The sequence below is a fragment of the Schistocerca serialis genome, chromosome 10 (assembly GCF_023864345.2).
Source record: "Schistocerca serialis cubense isolate TAMUIC-IGC-003099 chromosome 10, iqSchSeri2.2, whole genome shotgun sequence".
In the NCBI taxonomy this organism is placed as follows: domain Eukaryota; kingdom Metazoa; phylum Arthropoda; class Insecta; order Orthoptera; family Acrididae; genus Schistocerca; species Schistocerca serialis.
The window spans coordinates 222,261,339-222,288,539 of record NC_064647.1 but is presented as its reverse complement, the minus strand read 5'-3'; the positions used below and the strand labels follow the sequence as shown (position 1 = coordinate 222,288,539).

At 40.3% G+C, this 27,201-nt stretch overlaps 2 protein-coding genes across 6 annotated transcripts in view; both read left to right on the top strand.

Moving 5' to 3' along the window:
- LOC126425040 (transmembrane protein 50B) overlaps positions 1-27,201 on the top strand; it is a 515,390-nt gene that overhangs the window by 168,257 nt on the left and 319,932 nt on the right. The gene's annotated exons all lie outside the window — the stretch shown is intronic.
- LOC126425042 (uncharacterized) overlaps positions 1-27,201 on the top strand; it is a 189,069-nt gene that overhangs the window by 63,177 nt on the left and 98,691 nt on the right. Inside the window, exon 1 of one of the 4 annotated variants that reach the window (XM_050087951.1) lies at positions 1,217-1,263. The exons of 2 other annotated variants lie outside the window; for them this stretch is intronic. In XM_050087951.1, the coding sequence (XP_049943908.1) occupies positions 1,222-1,263 (42 nt within the window). In that variant the 5' untranslated portion in view covers positions 1,217-1,221. Of the gene's footprint in view, positions 1-1,216; positions 1,264-27,201 lie in introns of those variants that run through there. One more of the 4 variants, XM_050087949.1, reaches the window with a different exon arrangement.

Here is a 27,201-nt window from a genome sequence, read left to right as displayed (position 1 = left end):
GAGGATAGCATCTTTTGCACAATTTTCACCTACTCAGTCCATTTAAATTGAGTCTAGATATGTTACCAATAATTTGGTATCACTTAAAATCTACTAAAGCTTTTGCTTTCAATGCAGTAACATGGTTTTTTTAGCTGCACATTTACACAGTTCCTTTAATGCATTAAAAGTTGCTGCCTTTCCCAAAGACCAGTTGTGCAAATCTCGTGAGTTTCATTGGAAGTTTCTGTTAATTGTTGAATTTGTGTCATCAGCAAATGGTATTTCTTCTCCATAACTGACACTCCAGAAAAGTATTTACATATATATACAGAAGAGGGTTGGGCCTGATACACTTCTCTGAGTGGCGCCTATATTATTATTATTATTATTATTTGGATATAATAAATGCTTTACTACTAGTCTTTCAGAAATCTGAGATTTCTACTCTTTACACATGGTTTTCCAATTATGACTCAACCAGTTCTTAGACATACCACTCGATTTTATTTCACAAATTACAACTATCAGTAAAGGATAAGTGCTGTCAGATGCCTTAGATGGAGCCAAAAACATGCGTTTTACTTTCTCGCCCATGTCTAGTGCTTGGAGTGCAACTCCAGTAAACTGCACTATAGCTGACTGTGTACCTGTTGTGGTCCTGAAAGCAGATTGTTAATTGCAGGGAAGGTTGTATTTATGTTGGTACTTCATTAGGCAAGTTTTCATTATAGTCGCTATAGTTTCAGAAATTCTAGATAATGAAGAAATTGGTGTGTGGTTTTCTAAATTTTTTGCATCACCACATTTTAGTATTGGTATTACTTCTGCTTGTTTCAGATATGCAGGAAAGCAGTCAGATTGAAATGTTCATTAATTACTATTGTTGATGGGTTTTTGTTCGTATACATTTAAGGACATTTACTGGGATATCATTTAAGCCTGTGTATTTTTTGTTTAAATTGCATATTTTCTTTCCTTGGAGAAAGCACCATTGATTTATTCTAAAGATTAATTCACCCTTAGGTACTTATGAGCAGATGTTAGTTGGGCGCAGGTCCTGTTCAGTACATTCCATAAATATTATGGCTACACAGTGGAATTAAATGTTGTATGTAAGAATGTTTTGTGGAACTGTGCATGTGACTACTAAGTGTCATTAAGATCAATTGCTTTTACCTTCTATTCAAATATTTCTGGCAGTGTACTGATCTGTGCTTTTTTTTCTCTTCCAGATTGTCCATGCTGTCAACATTTCTCAGACGAGATAGAGACGATGTACCGGTAATGTATCTGCATGTTACATGAGCACATCTTGTGCTGAGGGCATGTTAGATTAGTCATTAATGCCTGTCATTTCCTGTGTACCTTGGAGTTGCTGTTTTTCATTAAACAGCAGTAGGCCACTTAATCATGCTAGCAGTAATGAATATCTCGGAACAATTGTAAATGAGGAGATTGAAAGCTCAGAAGAAATTAAATCGAGAATAGGACAGGCCAGAAGTATCTTTAATAAGATGAAAAATGCATTCTGTTCGAGAGACATTTGTTTAAACACAAAAATGAGGTTGCTAAGATGCTATGTATTCTCAAAATTATTATACGGAATGGAAGCGTGGACATTGAAAAAGAAGGACATGAACAGTTTAGAAGCTTTTGAAATGTGGGCATATAGAAGAATACTTAGAATTAGTTGGGTGTCGAGGATTACTAATCAAGATGTCCTAAGAAGAATGGGAAAGGAAAAAGAATTAATTAAAACTATTAAAGTAAGGAAGCTACAATATTTAGGCCATGTTATTAGGGGAGTAAATTACAAAATATTGCAAATAATACTAGAAGGGAAAATTTGTGGGAAGAGAACGAGGGGTAGAAGACGGACATCCTGGATTGACAATTTAAAAAATTGGTACAACTGTTCAACGTCAGAACTCCTTAGATCAGCCAAATCAAGATCAGAAATTGCCATGATGACAGCCAACCTTCTTAGAGGAGACGGCACATGAAGAAGAAGTAATGAAATGCAGCTGTACTTCAATGTCTGTTCCTGATCCAAGTGTTACTGCACATAAGCACATTTCAGTTACTGTTAGAGGCACAATAAACTGCTCAGAAATGGTTAAGCCAAGAAACATTAGGCTTCATCACAGAATTAAATGCTTTGACCTTAGATATTGAACGCACTTATCTATTGAAACAGCAATATTATGCCAAAGGATTGAATACTGCTTTTCCAATAAAGCAAGCAATTTGTTAAAATAGTACAGTTCAACTATGATAAATAAGTGGTAGACCTATATTTTGTGAAGTCTCTGGAGTGTGCTTTCTATAACATTAAGTTTCTTAAAGATACAACAGATTCCCTAGTGATTCTAGAGTAGCTGTTGTCTGTCTCAGAAAAAGATGCATTGCACTGATGTGGCTTAAATGTAGTGCAGTTAATACAGATCAATCAGGTTTACACAGAGGTGAAATTACGCTGTGTTCTAAGTGTTCTGATTCTGTCACCTTGTTACACAGAAAACTGGTGAAGTACTCTAAGTGATAGTTTCCAAATGGAGGAAGTTATGAATTCAGCTACTTCGATTAGCCTAAGCCCTTCCAGACTCGACGTGCTTTATGGTCATGTGCCTTCTACAGAGTTCAGCTATCAGGTGTTCACTGTAGGCTGTCACTTCAGCCTTCCCATCAGACGTCTACTGTATGTCACGTGTGCATCTAAACCAGAATAGAAAATGCTGTATTGAATTTAATTCTAATAAACTGAAGCTCATGTTTGGTGGCTTTTATAACTTAGGATGTATCAATAAATGTTTCCGAGCACCAAGACATGGAGGATCTTCTGAAAATGTCATCACTGGTAATTTTTTTTGTAAGAACAGGGTGGGATACATAATGTGAAAAGATTTTTAGATCTCATTAATAATCTAATATAAATATGATATGTCATATTAGATGTACATACATACAAGGGTTCTTGCTGGAGAGTTTGTTTTTTGTCAGCATGCTAGATAATACAAGCCAATGAAGGTTTTTTATGTCTCTGCTTAATATGATAATTCACTGTTCAGCCAATAACCACAATCCCGGCACAAGACCCATGAATCTGGAAACATCTCTGTTCCATTAGGCAAGCTCATAATCACTGCAGATAGAACACAAGACAGCACGTTAAATATCTTGGGTTTAGAACTGAAAATGCAAAAAACATACACAGTTAACAAACATAGCATAAAATCTCTTTCCAAAATACATTTTCTAATATGATTCATTGCGATTGTTGAGAAACGTGATATTGGGAGATAAATGTGGTTTTGTACATGGTTTTCATCCAGGTACCAGATTTGGTGTTAAACATTAGTTGATTATGAATCAGAAATAAGATAAAATATGTAAACTGGTGCTAGTGTAATATGAAACGTCGTAGTGGTGACACTGATGTGGAGCATAGTCAGATGCCAAGGTCAGTTCACATAGATGTATATTACAGCATCCACCAGTGGGGAGATACACCTGGCCATGCTGACAGTACTTATTGGCAAAGAACTCTGTTCCCACATTCATGGACTTTCACCAGAAAAAGTTCCAATGCAGTGATGCAGAATGGCGAGTTCAAAGAATGGATCGGATATGCTCGCTGGACCAAATTTGAAAGCTGACTGCCATTGTAGCTGATTTAAGAAGAATCTGCAATGACACTTAAAAATGTATGGATACTTACCTAAAGTGTATTGTTAATAATAAATAATTATGTAGTTTACTTGCCAGATATAAATATTAGATTATCCAGTAAGTGCTTCATGCTGTAGTAATGGTTACCTCTTAAGTTTGCTTGGAGCACGTGGGAGATGACGCAGGTTTTCATTTCAGGTTTTACACCTCAGTGCAATACAGCCAAACTGCACTGCCATGAGGACATCCAATTTCTGTCTGCCTGTCAGCTGAGACTGGGACACTTCTGGTATGTATGGAAAATGGAGGTAAAGTCTTTCCCATCTTGCAAGTGTGTATGTGATGTGCTGTGCTGTGAAACGATGAACCTACCTTCCATGCTTCCGTATTTTTGCTCATCACTGTGCAGTAGCTGATGATCATTCCTCAGACATTGCCTGTATTCTTTGGCTGCTCACAGTGTGTCAAACTAGTATTGGGTGAACTGTTGAATAATCTGTTTCTGTAACTGGACTGCATGTGATTAGTGTTTAAATGGAATGTTAGTTGAGAGTAACTAAATGCTGTTTTGAAAACATTGTGTGGTTTGTACTGTATTTCTTACAGCATTTATAGCTGTGTATTTCTGTTGGTACTAATTTTACTCTTACAGTTAACCAAAAGTTTTTAGGGGTCAGTTGAGCTTATGCAGATGAGAATTGCAGGTTAAATGCAAGTTACCTGTCTTGTTCTTCCTGAAATTTTTGTGCATGTGCAGCTCATTTTCAAGGCCTCCTATCTTGTTACAGAGTATATTTTTCAGCATTTCCTCCGATTGTAGTCCTCTCTTCTTAGTCATCTCTCACCCGGTCTGTCTTGTTTGTTGTCTTGCAACTGGTCTTCATCCACATTTTGTCTATTCCAGAGCTGCTTTTGGTAACATTCGTTTTCCCATTCTTTTAAGATGACCAAACCATTTCAGCCCATTTCTCTCTGTCTTCTTTGAGACTGATCTGAAGTTTCAATTTCCATTTCTTATTCCGTCCCATCTCATCTTAGCTCGGATGCCTCACAGAAAGTGTTCCACTCAGATCTTTGTCATTATGCAACATTCTGACCCACAGATCAGAATTGGTAGACAATATTTGTATACTATGATTTTCATTTTAGTTAATTGCTGGATACACAATAACAAAATTATGAGCATTTTTCCACCCTCTCTGAAATTTTTTCTGTCTGGTTTCCTGTCCTGTTCTGCTTGCTTTGTAGTTATCTGAAAGCACATACTTCAATAACTTGTCCATTACAACGAAAAACCTTCCGTTTCCCTGCTGATTTTCGTTACCTGACTTTTTAACTTTATTTCCATGCCTAGGGGAGACTAAGGCATATTTTACACCTTTTTACATTTTTGTTTTTGTACTTCTATTTTTATCACTTTGGAGGGAAACAACAGATCATTGTATATCCTATACCTTTATCTACAGTCTTGTACGAATATTTTTGAGAATAGTAAATATCCTTGGCAGCAAATGATTTTGTCTGAGCATGTTGTCGGAAAATCTGCCCCGTATGCGGGGCAGGTTTTTCAGCTTACTTGAAATGTACAGGGGCAAATTTTCCAACTAACAGAAATAATTATCTTGATTTCACTGAATACGTATTTTTATTATGAATGTACAATACATTACAAAAGAAGGATAATAAAAGTAACCACCTTAAATAAAAGCAAATGCTACTTAAAAGTTTTACAAATTATGTCACTTCAATATTTTACAAGCAGACATTTTTTTAACAATACTCATACTCATTGTCTGAACCACAATGTAAGCAAACAAAAAATACAATGTTCCCTTTCGTACAGTCTTCATGTGCCCATTTTTTGCATTTTGTGCACTGTACCCACTTTTCATTTGTTTCAGACTTGGCATAAGACTCAAGGCAATAAATGCCTTAACAATCTTCATCTTCATCATCAGTGGAATTTAGACCTTAAATACTTTTGTGAGATTTTGTTTTACTGCTTTTTACATTTGAAGATGATGATACTGTTTCCTGGCTGGGATTCGCTTTTCTTTTTTCTCGTCTCTGTTATTTGCTTCTTTTTGCAGTTTTCTTTTTTTAGATAAATCGTCTTCGATTTTCAGCTGATGTTTAATTGGAGTATCAGTCAATATAGCTGACTTCCTATCTTTCCTTGCATGTCGTGTTTGATTCCCAGGTGCCGCCTTCTCAAAAGGTCTAATTTCTTCTGGTGTTGGCCAAGTTTGTGTGGATCTAGAAGGAACACCATCTTGACAAGCAAGAGGAAAGGACTTTGTAGAACTCAAGGGAACAGCTTCTTCGGAAATGCTAGTCAGTGTTGGTGTAGTAGGAGTTGATGAATTCGATGGGTTCAAATAGATTCTGTGATCAGTCGTTTTTTTTCTGGCAAGTTTGAATCCAGTCCAGGACTGATAGGGCATTCAGAATTTGATAAAGAAGGAGGTGGTCTGTCTGTAAATTTAGGATGGCATAAAATCTGAGTCTGTAAAAATTTCATGATTAAATGGGAAAATTCCTGAAACTTTAAAATCTGCTGTAATATTGACTGGTGTTAATGCCTGCAGCACAGCTCTTGCCAAAATAGATGGGATATCATAAACTGTCACAGGTCTTTTGTTTGCGCATACCCATGCATCACAAGCTGTGTTAGTTTTCTTTTTGAGAGGCCGAAACACACTGTGATCTAAGGGCTTCAGCAAATGGCTGCAGTGAGGTGGGAAAGACAACAATGTGACACTTACCTTTGAAATAATCCGATGCTTCTGCTGACAGTTGAGAATCAGGATTGTCCAGAAGAAGCAGACTTGGTCGTGTTACAGAACAACGTGCATAATGAACAAAGTACGTGGCGAACTTAACAATTTTTTTTTTTTTCCCCATCATCCAGCCAGATGGGTTCACATCACTGTCACATCCAGAAGGGCCATCATGTAGAAAGTGTTGATGAAATTTCATCCTGTAGAAGATCAGAAATGGTGGGATGACGTTTCCTGCAGCATTTGCAGCTCTTTCTGCCGAGGTTAATTTACCTATTTGTTTAAAGCCACGATGCCCAACTGCTCTTTCCGGCTTTTGAACCGTGGTTATCCCTGTTTCATCCATATGCCATTAGGTCCAAAAGCTTAGGACTTTGATATATTTGTCAAAGTATTATAAAACATATCAACATTTGTCCTGTTGAAGCTGGTGGCTCGAGACATGCTGGTGGCTTGATGAATTCTGATTGAAATTTGATGGTTTCCTTTTAAAAACGAGCTGAACCAGTCAGGCCCTGCCATTTCATTTACTGTCCAGGTTTCTGGACCTTTCGCTTGCATGCAAGAGCATACATACATGCAAATCGCTTGACTTGTTTGGGAGTAAGCCCGAAATAGATGTCGGAAGCCTTCATCAGATACTGAACCAGCATTTGCCCTTGTTCATGAGTAAAAACATGTACAAACAAACCCAATGTGTATTAGAAATTTAATATTTAAAAGGGAAAGTGTAACTTAAGTATGTATGTATTTGAGCATTAGTGTGGGTGCCAAGTGTACTTACACGCCACGGTTTTGCATATACTATTGTCAGCGTGTTTGGAGGCCTTGCGAGTGGTGCTACTTCTGGCAGTGGTAGGTCTATTTCTGGCACTGTTTCTTCTGCTTGTGGCAAGTCTGGGTCAGGCAATTACCATCCGACAAGAGGAACTTGTGTTCCTGAAAGTTCTTCCAGTGGATGCGGCGGGATCACAGCTGTTGTTGCACTGGTAGAGGGGGATTGTCTATGGAACGGAATTTCAACCAGTAATTGTTCTGATCCCTATGTGGAATACTGAAGTTCATGGATGCTTTTCTGACACTGCACCTGCTTCTAATTGCTAATAGCGCAGCATTTATTACTTCAGGATTTTACAACCCTACATCGGTGTTCTTTTTATAATTGCAGATCATTTTAGGCCACAAAAAAAAAAAAATTACATTTTCCAATTAACCATTTGGAAGAGGACTAATTGGCAGAATTTATTACACAACAAATTCATATTTAAATTAGTAATACCAGATGTTCTAGGCCGGGGCATGTTTTCCAACGAAACACGTGCAGTAATGTGTGCCCCGTATTCTCTCGGAAAATGTGCTCTCTCGCCATATTAGGAACTATAACACTGTATCCATAAGTAACTGTGCAAGCATATTTACAAACAAATGCACAGTTACCTAAAGAAATAAACCCACTTTCACTGCATGCAATGTCAAAATAATAAGTTTAATACTGGTATGTTTTAGTTTCAATAAAAATGTGAAAGTTACTCGCCTTTGCAAAAATGACGAAAACAGCCCTGACAACAATGTGACTGCTGGTACAACACTGAAGGTTTCAAAAATGAATCATGCTTTGTTGCTACTTCATACAGTATTGCCGGTGGTACCATCTACCGATTTTGTTTTCAAACTAAAGTGAGTTGGAAAACTTGCCCCTATGGAAAACGTGCCCTGGTCTCCCCCATTTCAGCAGTTTCCTCTGAGAGGTAGACAACACCATACATTGCCTGTACTTAGCTTAATTCCTCAGTTTGATGTGATATTGTTCTGTTATGTCACTGTCTCAGTTGTAATGTGTCTTTCTAATGTATTTCAATTTTAATTTTCAGCGTATGGACATCTGTACTAAATCCTGAGGCACCAGAATTAATAAGGTATTGTTCGTTCATGTTCAAAAGCCTTGAAAAAAATAATTCAGTTGGATTGGTATATATGTACCTGTGTGTGTGTGTGTGGGGGGGGGGGGGGGGGGTGCTCTCTTTGTTCCGAAATTACATGTTGAGTTGATAAACTATTTCTGCACTGTCTGCAAGTACCTTCTGCTTTATGTAATAATTTTCTTTTTGCTTGTAGTTCAACAACTGTGGTGGTGCTGCAGTCAACATTGAATCCAGAAGCTCCAGAATTTCAAAGGTATGGAAAAGGCATATCCAGTGGATCAGCATCACTCATAAATCTTCATGCACAAGGGTCAGTTGAAAATTTTTGTGGAAAATTACTTAGTTTGGCTGTGTTCCAAAGTAGAATGTGAAGCTATGTAATCATTTTACATATAGACATTTGACTGGCTGCTGTGTTTGTATAATACTAGCATACACAGACAGCTGCCCAGTTATGAAATATGTATAGTAATGGAATATAATTCATACATCACTTCCTCCACCCTTTCCCCTCGGGCCTCTTTCCCTTCCCTCTCCTTCATCTCATCCTTTCAACTGTGTTCCTCAAACTCCATTGCCTCCCTCTCCCTCTATGTGTATTGTAACATGAATTTGGAACTGAAGTTGTTAAAAATGGATGGGTAAGACAATTGAGATCATTGCTATATGAGCTATGAGAGACCTCTCAGCTGCTGGCTCTGGACAGTAGCTTCAGTGACAAAAACTGTCATATGTTATCTGCAAATGGGTATGATTACAAAATTAGTGATTTATATATCACAGCAGCATTTTGGTCATAAGCCTATAAGCCACATTGCAGTTTTCTTGTTTTCCATCAAAACCAACTCTGTGGGAGAACAAAATTAGCACACAGCTTTGTATGCAGTTTGTTTTAAAACTATGGAAGAGTAGGAGTATGTGGGAGATAAATTTTGTCTAATGGTTTAAATGCTGTGCTATTGTGGATTGACAGTGAGAAAGAGCAACTGTTGTTGCTGTGGTCTTCGGTCCTGAGACTGGTTTGATGCTGCTCTCCATGCTCATGCTACTCTATCCTGTGCAAGCTGCTTCATCTCCCAGTACGTACTGCAGCCTACATCCTTCTGAATCTGCTTAGTGTATTCATCTCTTCATCTCCCTCTACGAGTTGTACCCTCCACACTGCCCTCCAATATGAAATTGGTGATCCCTTGATGCCTCAGAACATATCCTACCAACCGATCCCTTCTGGTCAAGTTGTGCCACAAACTCCTCTTCTCCCCAATTCTATTCAATACCTCCTCATTAGCTATGTGAGCTACCCATCTAATACTCAGCATTCTTCTGTAGCACCACATTTCAAGAGCTTCTATTCTCTTCTTGTCCAAACTATTTATCGTCCATGTTTCACTTCCATACATGGCTACACTTCATTCAAATACTCTCAGAAATGACTTCCTGACATTTAAATCTATACTCGATGTTAACCAATTTCTCCTTAGAAACGTAGGTTTGCCTTTTCTTAATCTAGCTTCTAAGATAAGTCGTAGGGTCAGTATTGCCTCACGTGTTCCAATATTTCTATGGAATCCAAACTGATCTTCCCCGAGGTCGGCTTCTACCAGTTTTTCCATTCGTCTGTAAAGAATTCATGTTAGTATTTTGCAGCCGTGACTTTTTAAACTGATAGTTCAGTAATTTTCAGATCTACCAATGGAGAAGGGAGATGGAAAGCAGTTGTTGAGCTTGAAACTCTGAAATTGTCTCCAAAAGCAAAGTGCCATTCCTCTAAATGAGAGGAAGATCTCACAGGGCTGGCAACGGCATCAACACATTTCTGAATAATAAACGGATTTACTTTTGCACAGGACTGACCCTCTTCAGTGCATGTAACCATGAGGAACCATGGTTCAGCTAGTAGGATCATTGAATCATTAGCCACATTACATTTACATTTCATAGATGTTGATTAAGAAAATGATTGACTCATTGAGAGAAAAGCCCCAAGACATACAGTGTCTCCAATGGCATGCTCCTCCCAACGGCAGGGGGGGGGGGGGGGGTCCTTGAAAAGGGGGACACCCTCCTTACATGATTGTTTACACCCCAGGTCACTCCTTGTAACACCTGACTGAAGGACCATTTGGGAATTTGGCAGCTCAGGCGATCACATCTCCCTGGGCCCGGCCTGTACCACGGGGTATGTAAAAACCCTGCCTCTCCACCCAGGGCTGGGGATTACGTATTATGCAGTCACCTGTTACGCGGCAGATGCATTGGCCGGCCATCAAGAGCACATGGGGAGGAAGCAGAGAAAGAGAAACCTCAAACGCCAAAGTACAGGAATGAGAGGAGAAGGGAAATAAGGAAAGGAAGAGGGAATGAAAGAAAGTGGTGAGACTGTTCTTATGTCAGCGACAGATAATGCGGAACATTCCCAGTAACATCCAAACATGTTCACCACAGGAAGGGAACAAGAATAGCAGGAGGATAGATACGCAGCACAGAAGGGAAGAGATGCTGCGAAGTCTGGGGCCCTGTGGTAGCCAGGCACGAACCCTCTCTGAGTGGCGAGCCCCCGGGAGGGTACACCATGTATGACAACAGCGCAAAGAATCAACTGTATTAGCACAGACGCTTCATAAATGCCTGCTTATAAACACATAAATAACTGCACTAAGTAAGTTTAATGGACTGTTGAGTCGTTTTTGTTGTTATTCAACCCGCAAACCACTTCAAAACTGTGTGACCAACTTCAGTTGTGTCAATTGTTAATGTTCTAGTGAATAAACAGTGACAATTTACATTCATGCTAGAGGGATACTTCATCATACAACGCAACACATGTGATAATCAGAACCTTTCTCCTAGGACGCTGCAGTGTGTAGTGATATATAAAAGACTGAATCTGCTGTATTTTATATTTTTCATGAATGGAAGAACCATTGCGTGGATTAGCACCACATGCCCCCACACAGCAACCCAGTTCCAATGGTGCGTTGTTGTTGTTGTGGTCCTCAGTCCTGATACTGGTTTGATGCAGCTCTCCATGCTACTCTATCCTGTGCAAGCTTTTTCATCTCCCAGTACCTACTGCAACCTACATCCTTCTGAATCTGCTTAGTGTATTCATCTCTTGGTCTCCCTCTACGATTTTTACCCTCCACGCTGCCCTCCAATACTAAATTGGTGATCCCTTGATGCCTCAGAACATGTCCTACCAACCGATCCCTTCTTCTGGTCAAGTTGTGCCACAAACTTCTCTTCTCCCCAATCCTATTCAATACTTCCTCATTAGTTATGTGATCTACCCATCTAATCGTCAGCATTCTTCTGTAGCACCACATTTCGAAAGCTTCTATTCTCTTCTTGTCCAAACTATTTATCGTCCAATTTTCACTTCCATACATGGCTACACTCCATACAAATACTTTCAGAAATGACTTCCTGACACTTAAATCTATACTCGATGTTAACAAATTTCTCTTCTTCAGAAACGCTTTCCTTGCCATTGCCAGTCTACATTTTATATCCTCTCTACTTCAACCATCATCAGTTATTTTGCTACCCAAATAGCAAAACTCCTTTACTACTTTAAGTGTCTCATTTCCTAATCTAATTCCCTCAGCATCACCTGACTTAATTAGACTACATTCCATTATCCTTGTTTTGCTTTTGTTGATGTTCATCTTATATCCTCCTTTCAAGACACTGTCCATTCCATTCAACTGCTCTTCCAAGTCCTTTGCTGTCTCTGACAGAATTACAATGTCATCGGTGAACCTCAAAGTTTTTATTTCTTCTCCATGAATTTTAATACCTACTCCGAATTTTTCTTTTGTTTCTTTTACTGCTTGCTCAATATACAGATTGAACAACATCGGGGAGAGGCTACAACCCTGTCTCACTCCCTTCCCAACCACTGCTTCCCTTTCATGTCCCTCGACTCTTATAACTGCCATCTGGTTTCTGTACAAATTGTAAATAGCCTTTCGCTCCCTGTATTTTACCCCTGCCACCTTTAAAATTTTAAAGAGAGTATTCCAGTCAACATTGTCAAAAGCTTTCTCTAAGTCTACAAATGCTAGAAATGTAGGTTTGCCTTTCCTTAATCTTTCTTCTAAGATAAGTCGTAAGGTCAGTATTGCCTCACGTGTTCCAGTGTTTCTACGGAATCCAAACTGATCTTCCACGAGGTTGGCTTCTACTAGTTTTTCCATTCGTCTGTAAAGAATTCGTGTTAGTGTTTTGCAGCTGTGACTTACCGAACTGATAGTTCGGTAATTTTCGCATCTGTCAACACCTGCTTTCTTTGGGATTGGAATTGGAATAACCCTGTAGTCACTCTGACCAGAAGTCTTGTTCCTCCTGCCACCGAACTTCACTAATTCCCACTATATCTAACTTCAACCTATCCATTTTCCTTTTTAAATTTTCTAACCTACCTGCCCGATTAAGGGATCTGACATTCCACGCTCCGATCCATAGAACGCCAGTTTTCTTTCTCCTGATAATGACATCCTCTTGAGTAGTCCCTGCCCGGAGATCCGAATGGGGGACTATTTTACCTCCGGAATATTTCACCCAAGAGGACGCCATCATCATTTAATCATACAGTAAAGCTGCATGCCCTCGGGAAAAATTATGGCTGCAGTTTCCCCTTACTTTCAGCCGTTCGCAGTACCAGCACAGCAAGGCCGTTTTGGTTATTGTTACAAGGCCAGATCAGTCAATCATCCAGACTGTTGCCCTTGCAACTACTGAAAAGGCTGCTGCCCCTCTTCAGGAACCACACGTTTGTCTGGCCTCTCAACATATACCCCTCCGTTGTGGTTGCACTTACAGTACGGCTATATGTATCGCTGAGGCACGCAAGCCTCCCCACCAACGGCAAGGTCCATGGTTCATGGTGCGTGCCTGCCTTCGTTGTCCCACCGGTCAGCAGCAAGATGCACGTAATTGAATGACGTCGTTACTACGAGATGGAGTTGGCGGTGACTAATTGCCGCCACTGCTGATAGACACTCTTCGCTTGTCTGCACAGTTGATATAGTGCTAGGAGCGATGACCTTCCTAACCCCACCGCTGCCACTGTGTGCTGAAGCTGTACCTTTGATCGGCGGGCTTAACTAACGAAATGTCCAAAGCAGACAATTTTTTGATGAAACATGGACCAGTGCATACCAAGAGTACAGTAAAAAATACATTCTGTGGATTTTTTTCATTTTTAAAATTATGTTTACAGATGAAGTGACATTTATGGAACTTTTATAACTTCTACGATATATATGAAGACAGTAACTATTCTCGAAAGAACAGAATACTGTTGATGACTGTGCAGCTTTTCCCTGAAATAAATGATGACTAACTGAAACCCTCAGCTTCTGACAGGTGTTGTTGATATACCTCGATGTGGACAGCTGTTAAATAGAGAAGCTTTTAATCTTCACTTGATTTTAGGTGACATTTTATCAGCATTACAGTTCACATACGTAAGCAGAGACATTGAAAATAGAATTGACAGGGAGCGAGAATTAACTCCAAACAGACATCAGAAGAAGATTTTTAACCTAGGTGTAGATTTTAATATTGATAACGAAACGGCGTATAAAAAGTTGCATACTTTTTGTGAGAGGGTCGTGAACTTAGCTGAGATAAAATTAACAAAGGATGAGCAGAACCTTTTAAATAAAGGGCTGCAATATAACCTAAATCCCGCAATTAACTCAAATACAATAAAGAAGCTTCTCTATTTAACTTGTCTTTCATTTTATATGCTTCTCAAATTTGAGTTTTAACCCATAATACTTCAGTTTTACGTTTTACTGTTTGTGCTATGTTTGACATATTCCTGATTTTTACTCTTGCGTAAATAGGAGTAATCCCTGCATCTAAGGATTTTTTTTTTTTTTTTTTATGAAAATCCTAATATCGCTGAGAAAATTGTATATTACAGGAGATATGTTGATGGCTCCATTTTATTATACAAAGGAGATAAAAATGATATCAAAAACTTAGCACAAAAAAATGGGCTCTCAACACCCGAAAATTAGATTCACCATGGAATTTGAAGAAAACAACCGTATAGATTACCTAGATTTAACACTAATAAAGAAAGATGGCAAGCATGAATTTAGCATATTCAGAAAACCTACATGTACAGATTTAGTTATCAATGAGCGCTCTTGTCACCCACCGCGATAAAAATGGGCATATTTTACTTCGATGGTATACAGGCTACTAAGATTGACACTAAGCCAACAGGAAGTAGAAAAGGAGTTAAGTATTTTAAAACAAGTGGCCGTAGTGAATGGATATACGTGTAAGCGGGTGATGAATATTTATAGGAAGATAAAGAGGCAAATGGAACAAATAGAAGGAAGTCAAGTCACAGTTAAGAGGAACAACGAGAAAAAATATGTATCTCTCACTTACAATGGAAGAATTACAGATAAAATTGAAAGATGCTTTCATAAATCTGATGTTAAAATAGGGTTCCGAACAAATAACACGTTAAAATTGAAGCTCCGGCATAGAATATGTAATAGTAGGCATAAATTTCAGGATTCAGGTGTATATAAGATCGAATGTAATGACTGCTGTAAACAATATATAGGGCAGACTGGTAGGAACTTTGAAACCAGATTCAGGGAGCACACCTACTCTCAAAACAAAACAGCTTTTGGGGCGCATATGGCTGCGACAAAGCACTCAGTCATGAACATTGAACACAATTTAGTCATCTTGCATAGAGCTCATAAGGAACGGTTTCTTAACATTTTGCAAGAAATTGAAATATACAGCCACAAAAATAAAGATCCGGATTTAATCCTCAACGAGCAAAGCGAATTCAATCATAACACCTATTTTAGCATTTATGACAACCGACTAAGATAACTGTTGCGTGTGGAGATCCAGGCCAAGGGATGAGAAATGGTGCGTGGTGGAGAAGCCGGAAGACGCGTGCAGCGCCTGGCGTCGTTGACGGGGCCCTCCTGTGGGGCCCTTTTGCCCGCGGCGATGGACATCAGACTACTGAGTGAACCGCGGCACAACACTGAAATGGCGGGAACCACGGAAGCAGACCGTAGAGGAAAACAAGTTCACACCAGCACCATAGATATATAAATCACCCTATGTTTTTTAGATCGTATAAAAATGAAAATTTTACTGTTTTTTAATTCTGATAAGTACAGATTTTAACCTTGACATCTACATATTTTAATTAAGTATTTTTAATATAAAAAGATATCTACTGGATACAGTATGTGCAAATGGAATGTAACAAATGTACCTGACGCCACCAGTCGGTAATAGTGTTATAATTAATATATATGACGTGCACTCTGCCAACCAATTTTATGTGACATAGCATGTGAAAGTTGCTGGATTTGGACGAGTTACTCCTGTAACTGAAATATCAGATATGTTCTGGTACATTTGATGTTGATTAGATAGGATGAAAAAGATTTGCTTCCGTGAAATTAGTATCATTATTTTTACAGATCTGAAGATGGTTCTGAATGAACTGAAACCGGTCATATAAATAAAAAATTTACAATCAAGACAGATTTTAAGTAACATTATAAAATCACTGATTGCTGTTATCCCATAAGACATTGTCTGTTTTTGCAAACCACTTTAAACATGCCGTGGATCTTGTGCAACATCGCTCATACCAATGAAGTAGAAGCCGTTCAGACCAATGCCACCATTCACATCATTTCAGAACGGGACTATGCGTCACCCACTCCAAACACCTGCACCACATTTGTGGTACAACTCAATTTACAGCAGTTTCTGCTGGATGATATCCAGTTCAAGCTGCAGATAACTTTTTCATTGTTGAAGAGAGGCACAAGGAACGCGAAGTCAACAAAGGCTTTATCTCCAGTCAGTTTACTCACAGTTATAAACTCCACGGTGATGGAGATTCAGCTACGATCACACTTAGTTTATCGACTGAGGGTTTTGTCACAATGACAGCCCACAGAACACTACAATCAGCTATTACCATTCCTACGGATGCTAATGTCGCTGCTCCTCCCCCATGCCGCATGCACAAATGAGCTCTGCACCAACACAAACCATCACAGATCATTCCCACTGTGGCTGTCATGCTGGCTTCTGCCCCCCCTCAGGCAACACCACCTATATTCAATGTGGTGAAGTCAATGTCATTGAGCTCTCTCCCCTTACACACAAAGAAACGGTGCAGCCATGTCATGCATTGCAGCCAGCCGTGGCACGGCTGGTCACACACAAGAGTGCAGAGAGGTTAACAGCACTGATGGCTCTTGACTATCTCCTTCCCCAATGCTCTGCACTCCCAGGGTTGGTTGTGGGGTGAGGGGGGGGGGTGTTGTGGATAGTTCACCAGCTATAGCAGCAGTGGAGTAGATAAGATTCTTTGACCAGTGTGGCAGCAGACACAAGTGGGATATCTCGAGAGGAGAGTAGTGTGCTCTGAGCTTTAGTCCTGTTAAACTTTAATGAGGTTGTACCACTGTAAATAATAAAGTGCATTTTAACTGCACCCATGCTATTATTAGTCATTGGCTTAATCATTTCGCAGGTTAAAATCGACTCCCTGGTAGTTTTCCAATTTTTTTACTTATGTGATGCACTCCGAACATTGGAAATTGAGCATCATGGTCTGAGAGGCCACTCCATTACCTATGGGAATTACACTAGAACTTTGCAGTCTTGATACATCTATAAAAATGTTGTCAAAAGCAGTGCTGCTGGTTTCCATAACTCTTGTTGCAAATCATATGAGGGGAGCCAGATTATATGAAATGCCAAGGGACTCAGTTATAACCCTAGAATAGGTATGCTCTTAAGAAATTAAATTTAAATTTCCACTTAATATTACCTCATTCTGCTTAATAATCAAGAAATTTGATAATGCACAATGTTGTTTCATGAATAATTGAAAATTTCCAGATGGGACTCTGTATATTGACTATTGTTATTAACATTTGATGAAAATGTACTTCAGCATCACAATTTTCAAGATGCTGATCACTGCAAAATCAACAACTGTCATTGTTTTTATATCCCATCCTAACTTAAATAGCTACTCCTCCTTTCACTATACCTAATACGCAGCAACTGGATGCTACATTATATCCATCCATATTCAGCATACCTCTGTCTATTATCAAAGTATATTCAGAAAAACGTATATCTTCATGACTTGCAGGCTGCAGTTCATCTAGAGAAATCAGAAGTTCACTGGTTTTAGTTTTTAGCCTTGTAATATTTTGCTGCAATCTGTGTATTTTAACCTTCCTTTTGTTTTCACATTTTAAACTCTTAATTTTCAGGTACATTTAATTATTTTAATACTAATAACCTTAAATCTGAATTAGTCTAAAAAAGTGCTGCTGTCATGACAATGACTACAGGAATATGCCCATGAGGTTTGGTGTCCTCCTCTTGAAGTTTCAGCTATCATCCTTTTCCTATTACTGGCAAAATAATTTAATTGGATGGATAAATAAAAATTCTACTAACCAAGTGGTGGCACACACATAAAAGAAGGTTATAATTAGGCATGCTTTACGAGCCAGTGCCTCCTTCTTCAGGCAAAAGAGTTGAAGGGAAAGGAAGAGAGGTGAAGGAAAAGGGTTGGAGAGGTCTAGGAAAAGGGATAGATTTCAGGAAAGTCACCCAGAACTGCAGGTCAGGCGAGACTTACCAAACGGGATGAGAAGGAAAGACTTTCCTTCCCATCCCTTGCTGTAAGTTTCACCTGACCGCAGTTGTGGGTGACTTTCCCAAAATCTACCCATTTTTTGTAGACCTCTCCAGTCCTTTCCCTTCAACCCCCTCTTCTTCCCCTTCAACCCTTCTGTCTGAACAAGGAGCCACTGGCTATGGAAGCTTGCCTAATTATAACCTTCTTTTAAGTTTGTTCTGCCACCACTTGGTGAGTAGATTTTTTATTTATCTATCCTATTAAATTATTTTTTCCTATTACTGTTTAGATACACACAGTCAGGTCACATTAATGTGACCATCACGTATGTTTGACGTCACTGTATAATAACTACTTACTGACAGCTAGCAGTGGAGGGTATATAAAGTATGTCAATGTAGGGGGGGCAAGGACAATGTGGGAAATAGTACAGTCATTGTTGTGCTACAGAAACAGGGCGAGTTATTTGATACAAAATGGCATGATCAATGGCTTTCAGGTCAATGGTGTGCATAGCATTATGTACCATCTACAAATCAAGTATGAATGTTTATACTTTACATATGACCAGCAGTGAACCTTCAAATAAGTATTTGTCACTCCTAGTAATTTTAGTAGACTGCAATACTAATCTCACATTTGGCAGTCCTCCATGTAGAATCCAGGGTGTAAACCTGTCTTTGCAGGCTGGATCCAGGTTTTCTAAAAACTAACACCACTTTAAACCTTCTTGGTACTTATTTTGAATTGCCAAATTGATACATAGTGGTTGTATTTGTGAATTTCATAATTTATTGTGCAAAATAATGTTTTATATCTGATCCAATAATGCAAAATACAAAATATTGATTTTCTTCTTAATTACAGATTTGCTTTTGTGGATGACATTTTCCTGAATTCCAGACATATTCCTTGATATCCTCATTAAGCTGTTTTTTTTTTTTTTAAATGAAGTTAACAGATTTTGACAAAATATGAAAATATAATGTCTATTTACAATACATTTTGTAGGCCCTTAATTAAAAAGCCAATTACCTAAGTTTCCATTACTGTGGTTTTACATGTAATAAATCACCAAATTAGCACATAATAATGATTATCTTGGATTTCATGATTTTCTGTACAAACAAGTATTTTAATGGTGGATCAAATAATGCAAAACCTATAATGTTGATTTTCTTCTTAATTAAAATTTGGATTTCGTAGCTAACATTTCCTTAAGTTCCAAATGTATTGCTTAGTTTGATCTTAAGTTGTTTCTGTGAAACATACAGGTTTTATCAAAATATGTAAACATGCTGTTTGTTTACAATTTTTCTTGATAAATTACTTCTGAATACTTCTCTGTTACTTGGTTAGCTACTCAAAGCTTCACAGGTTTCATTAACATTGCATTCTGCCATGTAGTGTGTGGCAATATGCATTTGTAAAATATACAGAGAGGGGAGATATTTGGTATTTGGGTTGTATACTAATATTTAGTGCTGTAATATTCAGTCCAGCCACCCTGCTTGTCCCTTTACAATGGCAAAATGGCGTTACCAAAGTCGGTCCAAGGCTGTTGTGGTGCATCATGGGTCATACACGACAGTGGTGAACAATGGCTGCGGAGATGCATATGGGCAAACAGATGTGCAACTGACTGTCACGATGAAGCAAGAGGCTACCAACAGTGTCTCCTCATGAACATCCAGCAAACATTGCTGCATATGAGCCTCCACAGGAACCTGATTCAAGCATTTACACCAACTCCTATTTATCAGCAATGATGACTGGAATTTGCACGCCAATACCACAACTGGATGCCCACTGAGTGAGTGGCAACAGGTGGCCTTTTATGCTCCATCGAATTGAAAGCATGTGTCTATCCTTGGGGACCATATCCACCCCTACATCCAGTTTGTTTTTCTTTAGCACAGTGGCCTCTAGCAGCAGAACAATGTAACATGTCACACAGCTCACAGTGTATGTGCTTAGTTTGCAGGGTGTCGACATGAGTGTACTGTACTCCCCCGGCCACCAGACTCTCTGGATTAAAACCTAATTGAGAGTGTGGGACCACCTCAATTGGGCTCTTCCTGCCATGGACCCTCAGCCAAGAAATCTAGCACAGCTAGCTATGGAACTTGAGTAAGCATAGCTTTACATCCCTGTTAGTACCTTCCAGAAATCATTGCCTCATTTCCTGCACATCTCACAGCAGTCCCCACTGCAAAAGGTGGTTATTCAGGCTTTTGGCAGGAGGTCACATTAATGTGACTAGACAGTGTAGGCCATGCCTCGTAAAACCCCACTTGTCAAATAGCATCAACAGAAAACAAACCTATGTTTGACCCAACACCTGACAGAAGTTATTGACCTATCTCACAGAGCTGGTCAACTGTGGTCAGTCAAATTGCCTCAGAACAGGAAACATTTCAGCATTTGTACAGGTTGTTACTGAAGCTATATTTAGCAGGTCACTCTTGATACTGTAACCATTGTCCCTGAGAATACTGCTTCCTGCTCTACCCAGTATTACACTTTATTCATATTCTCCAAAATATTTACGCAAATAACCTACATCCTCCATCACTCGGGTAAAACTGGCACTTGGATTATAAAAAATTGTGACCTAGCATGCAATCCCTAGTACTTCCCATAACAACTGTTCTACACCTCTTCCATGACTACTAACTATTAGGACTTTCCTCCTCTTTGCTACTTTCTCCTGAAATTGCTGCTTTTCTGCTGAATGTCTGCTGTGATTAGCCCACACCTACATGTATGGTTACATTCTTATCTAGATAAGGTAGCAGGACAAACTGTTTTCAGTACCAGTGAGAAGGCTCTCTCTACTGTTCTCTTTCTGTGGCCTTTTTTTCCTGCTAGCATTTCCAACTTCTTGCTACCTTTCTCTTTCCTTAACCTTTCCATTTCTTTTATAGCACTGAAAGTCATGCCTTAAAGGTCCTAATTTTTCCCCATCAACTCAACTTTTTTTTCTGTCCCGTGCACAGACTGCAATATCATGAAAGAATCTCACTTAAATCGTCACTTCCCATAGCATTACATCCCCCCCCCCCCCCCCTAGAACTAACATGCCTATGTAACCATGTTTTGCAAACTTCTACATCTACATCATGAATGTCTGTATGTCCTACTTCAAGCTTTCTGCACCATTACCGTACTTTGCTGTCCCTCATGAAAGTTTCAACTATATCTATATCTACAGGGTGTTACAAAAAGGTTCGACCAAACTTTCAGGAAACATTCCTCACACACAAATAAAGAAAAGATGTTATGTGGACATGTGCCCGGAAACACTGAATTTCCATGTTAGAGCTCATTTTAATTTCGTCAGTATGTACTGTACTTCCTCGATTCACCGCCAGTTGGCCCAATTGAAGGAAGGTAATGTTGACTTTGGTGCTTGTGCTGACATGCGACTCATTACTCTACAGTATTAGCATCAAGCACATCAGTACGTAGCATCAACAGGTTAGTGTTCATCACGAACGTGGTTTTGCAGTCAGTGCAATGTTTACAAATGCGGAGTTGGCAGATGCCCATTTGATCTATGGATTAGCACGGGGCAATTCCAGCCTATGACTTGCGACTGGGGAAGAGCTAGGACGACGAGGACACCTGCAATGGACGAGGCAATTCTTTGTGCAGTTGACGATACCCCTAATCTCAGCGTCAGAGAAGTTGCTGCTGTACAAGGCAACGTTGACCACGCCACTGTATGGAGAGTGCTACGGGAGAACTAGTTGTTTCCGTACCATATACAGTGTGTGCAGGCACTATCAGCAGCTGATTGGCCTCCACAGGTACACTTCTGTGAATGGTTCATCCAACAATGTGTCAATCCTCATTCCAGTGCATATGTTCTCTTTACGGATGAGGCGTCATTCCAACATGATCAAATTGTAAATTTTCACAATCAACATGTGTGGGCAGACAAGAATCAGCACGCAATTGTGCAATCATGTCATCAACACACATTTTCTGTGAACGTTTGGGCAGGCATTGTTGGTGATGTCTTGATTGGGCCCCATGTTCTTCCACCTACGCTCAATGGAGCACGTTATCATGATTTCATGCGGAATACTCTACCTGTGCTGCTAGAACATGTGCCTTTACAAGTACGACACAACATGTGGTTCATGCACAATGGAGCTCCTGTACATTTCAGTTGAAGTGTTCGTACGCTTCTCAACAACAGATTCGGTGACCGATGGATTGGTAGAGGTGGACCAATTCCATGGCCCCCACGGTCTCTTGAACTCAACCCTCTTGACTTTCATTTATGGGGGCATTTGAAAGCTCTTGTCTACGCAACCCCGGTACGAAATGTAGAGACTCTTTGTGCTCGTATTGTGGACGGCTGTAATACACTACGCCATTCTCCAGTGCTGCATCAGCGCATCATGGATTCCATGCAACGGAGGGTGGATGCGTGTATCCTCGCTAACGGAGGACATTTTGAACATTTCCTGTAACAAAGTGTTTGAAGTCACTCTGGTACATTCTGTTGCTGTGTGTTTCCATTCCATGATTAATGTGTTTGAAGAGAAGTAATAAAATGAGCTCTAACATGGAAAGTAAGCGTTTCTGGACACATGTCCACATAACATATTTTCTTTCTTTGTGTGTGAGGAATGTTTCCTGAAAGTTTGGCCGTACCTTTTTGTAACACCCTGTATACTCTGCAAACCATTGTGAGGTGTGTGGCAGAGGGTACGTCCGATTGTACCAGTTATTAGGGTTCCTTCGTATTCAATTCATGTGTGAAGTGCAGGATACAGGAAGAATGATTGTTTGAATGCTTCTGTGTGTGTGCAGTAATTATTCTAATCTTATCCTTAAGATCCCTATGTGAGCATTACATAGGGAGGTGTAAGATATCTCTAGAGTGATCATTTAATGCCGATTCTTGAAACTTTGTTAACAGACTTTCTTGCGGTAGTTTACATCTGTCTTCAAGAGTCTGCCAGGTCAGTTCCTTCAGTTTCTACGTGACACTCTCCCATGGATTAAAAATACCTGTGACCATTTGTGCTGCCCTTCTGTGTACACGTTTGGTATCCCCTGTTAGTCCTATCTAGTATGGATTCCACACACTTGAGCAGTATTCTAATACCAGTCACATGAGTGATTTCTAAGCAATCTCTTTGGTAGACATATTGCACTTATACAGTATTCCACCATACACCGAAGGCTGCCACCTGCTTTATCCATAACTGAACCTATGTGATCATTCCATTTCATATCCCTACAAAGTGTTACACCCAGGTATTTGCATGAGTTAGCCGATTTCAACAATGACTCATTGATATTATAGCCATAAGATAGTACTTTTTTTTTCATTTTGTGAAGGGCAAAAATTTTAAATTTTGCACTTCATGAAATAAAACGTAAAACTATGACCTTGTCATTAATTTCTGCTTCTAGGGCACAAGCTACAAAATGCTGCTCACTGCTGATTCTAAGAGTACCTGTGTCAGTTAGTTAGTTACCTGTTCCACGGATCATTTTACATGATATATATAAATGATGTGGAATGAGACATTTTACATTCATATCACAAACTCATTTGTATGTATGATTACATTCTGAACATTTCTATCTTACGAAAAGGAACACGATATACAGATGTCAGTCAGTAATTCCTACCGACCACTTTTTACACATTACCCTAACAGAAATTATTCTATGAAACAGAAGTTGTCAAGGAGAAACTTTCTCAGTTTATTTTCAAATTTTACTGTGTGGTTAAATTAGATAAGACTAGATTCAGTTTTCATTCCATAGACCCAACAAACCAAATGATTCTCATGGGTGTGGAACATGTCAGAAAGTGTAACATTTTAATATAACACTCACTACCATGATCATTTGTCAGGACATTATCAAGACGTTTTATATCACTGTGTAAGTGAACAAAAGTCTTATTTTAGCACTGTGCATTGCTGTTTGTGCTAAAGGCAATCTTAATGTGGAGTAATAAATGTCATTTTTCCTCCTGGTATTGTAATTATGAACGTCATTGTTCCTTTTGAACTGTAGTGGATTATTTATAACAAACTTTTTGAAGGCTTACCAAAAGGGAAAGCGCTGGTAGATAGGCACAAGAAATAAAACACACACACACACACACACACACACACACACACACACACACACACACACACACACACACACAAGCAGACATATTTAAAGGCAAAGAGTTTGGGCAGAGATGTCAGTCAAGGCGGAAGTGAAGAGGCAAAGATGTTGAATGACAGGTGAGGTATGAGTGGCGGCAACTTGAAATTAGCGGAGATTGAGGCCTGGTGGATAACGGGAAGAGAGGATATATTGAAGAGCAAGTTCCCATCTCCGGAGTTCGGATAGGTTGGTGTTAGTGGGAAGTATCCAGATAACCCGGACGGTGTAACACTGTGCCAAGATGTGCTGGCCGTGCACCGGGGCATGTTTAGCCACAGGGTGATCCTCATTACCAACAAACACTGTCTGTCTGTGTCCATTCATACAAATGGTCAGTTTGTTGCTGGTCATTCCCACATAGAATTTTCACTTTAGCCTCATGTTACACTTTCCACCTTCTAATACCATGTCAACCTCACACCATCCCTACAACGACCCCATTAAATTTTATTTACATTCCCTCCGCAAACATGCCTTCACCCTAGCCAGATTATGCTCCCATATTTTATTTACTCAGGCTTGTCTGACATTTGGCATTACCCCCAAAGGCCTCACACTTAAAGTTCCCATCTCTGGCTGTAATCCTTCTTTCCATCAGTCCCTATACCAGTTCCAAACTGCATAATCCATAGCCCTCAACCGCCTAATCCTTCACCTATACATCGACTCAGCCAATGAACACACCCGTCAACTCCTATCCCTAATCAAAGTCCTCAGTCTTTCCTCTCCCACATCCACACCAGCTGTTCATAGCATCCTCCTACAGGCCAACCGCAAATTAGAACAGCATGCCACCCTCCACCTCAAAAAACTATCCAATCTCCTGGTTTCCCACCTCCGGAAAGGCAACTCACTCACCCTCCACAACCTTTCCAACAAACCTCAACCTCCTCTCATAGTAAACAGACCCAGTCTCTCCCATCTACTCAATCTCCCACTTGCAGCTCCACTCCCCCCAACACCTCAAAATTCTAGTCAACACAATCTGGAACCACAACACCCCAATTCAGTAGTTAACCTTTCCTCCAAACCTCTCTCCCAATCCGAAACCTCTGTCCTATCCAAAGGACTCACCTTCAGCCCCACTCCCAGTTTCGACCAAACTGTCCTTGTCAAAGATTTACTGTCCTACACTCGTAGTCTCTGCTGGAAATATCACTTTGCCACGAAGAAAAATAATCCTGATCCCACTCCTAATGATCCAACTCCCCAAGACACTATCCAAATTGAACCCTGCCTGGAACAGTTCCATCCTCCATCATAGCGGGACCCACCTCCTCTTCCTCAAAATCACCCTCTCCAAATCTTCCAGGAATTTCTCACTTCCAGCCTTGCCTCTCAATCTTTTTTGAAAAACCTTAATCTTACTCCCAACATCACCACAGCCGAAGCCCAGGCTATCCGTGATCTGAAAGCTGACCGATCCATCATCATTCTTCCAGCTGACAAGGGTTCCACGACCGTGGTACTTGATCGTCGAGAGTATGTGGCTGAGGGACTGCGTCAGCTTTCAGACAATACTACATACAAAGTTTGCCAAGGTAATCCCATTCCTGATGTCCAGGCGGAGCTTCAAGGAATCCTCAGAACCTTAAGCCCCCTACAAAACCTTTCACCTGACTCCATCAACCTCCTGACCCCACCGACACCTCGCACTCCTACTTTCTACCTACTTCCTAAAATTCACAAACCCAAACATCCCGGCCGCCCCAGGTTATCAAGCCCCCACAGAATGTATCTCTGCCTACGTAGATCAACACCTTCAACCCATTGCATACAGTCTCCCATCCCTCATCAAAGACACCAACCACTTTCTCGAACGCCTGGAAACCTTACCCAGTCTGTTACCCCCGGAAACCATCTTTGTAACCATTGATGCCACTTCCCTATACACAAATATCCCGCACGTCCAGGGCATCGCTGCAATGGAGCACTTCCTTTCATGCCGATCACCTGCCACCCTACCTAAAACCTCTTTCCTCATCACCTTAGCCAGCTTCATCCTGACTCACAACTACTTCACTTTTGAAGGCCAGCCATACCAACAATTAAAGGGAACAGCCATGGGTACCAGGATGGCCCCCTCATATGCCAACCTATTTATGGGTCCTTTGGGGAAGCCTTCTTGGTTACCCAAGCCTGCCAACCCAATGTTTGGTACAGATTTATTGATGACATCTTCATGATCTGGACTCACAGTGAAGAAGAACTCCAGAATTTCCTCTTCAACCTCAACTCCTTTGGTTCCATCTGATTCACCTGGTCCTACTCCAAATCCCATGCCACTTTCCTTGATGTTGACCTCCATCTGTCCAATGGTCAGCTTCACACAGCCGCCCATTCCATATCAAATGGTCCCTTCCCTACAGCCTAGGCCTTCGTGGCAAACGAATCTGCTCCAGTCCTGAATCCCTGAACCATTACACCAACAACCTGAAAACAGCTTTCGCATCCCGCAACTACCCTCCTGACCTGGTACAGAAGAAAATGACCAGAGCCACTTCCTCATCCCCTCAAACCCAGAACCTCTCAGAGAAGAACCCCAAAAGTGCCCCACTTGTGACAGGATACTTCCCGGGACTGGATCAGACTCTGAATGTGACTCTCCAGCAGGGATATGACTTCCTTAAATCCTGCCCCGAAATGAGATCCATCCTTCATGAAATCCTCCCCACTCCACCAAGAGTGTCTTTCCGCCGTCCACCTAATCTTCGTAACCTCTTGGTTCATCCCTATGAAATCCCCAAACCACCTTACCTACCCTCTGGCTCCTACCCTTGTAACTGCCCCCGGTGTAAAACCTGTCCCATGCACCCTCCCACCACCACCTACTCCAGTCCTGTAATCCGGAAGGTGTACATGATCAAAGGCAGAGCCACGTGTGAAAGCACCCACGTGATTTACCGACTGACCTGCCTACACTGTGACGCTTTCTATGTGGGAATGACCAGCAACAAACTGTCCATTCGCATGA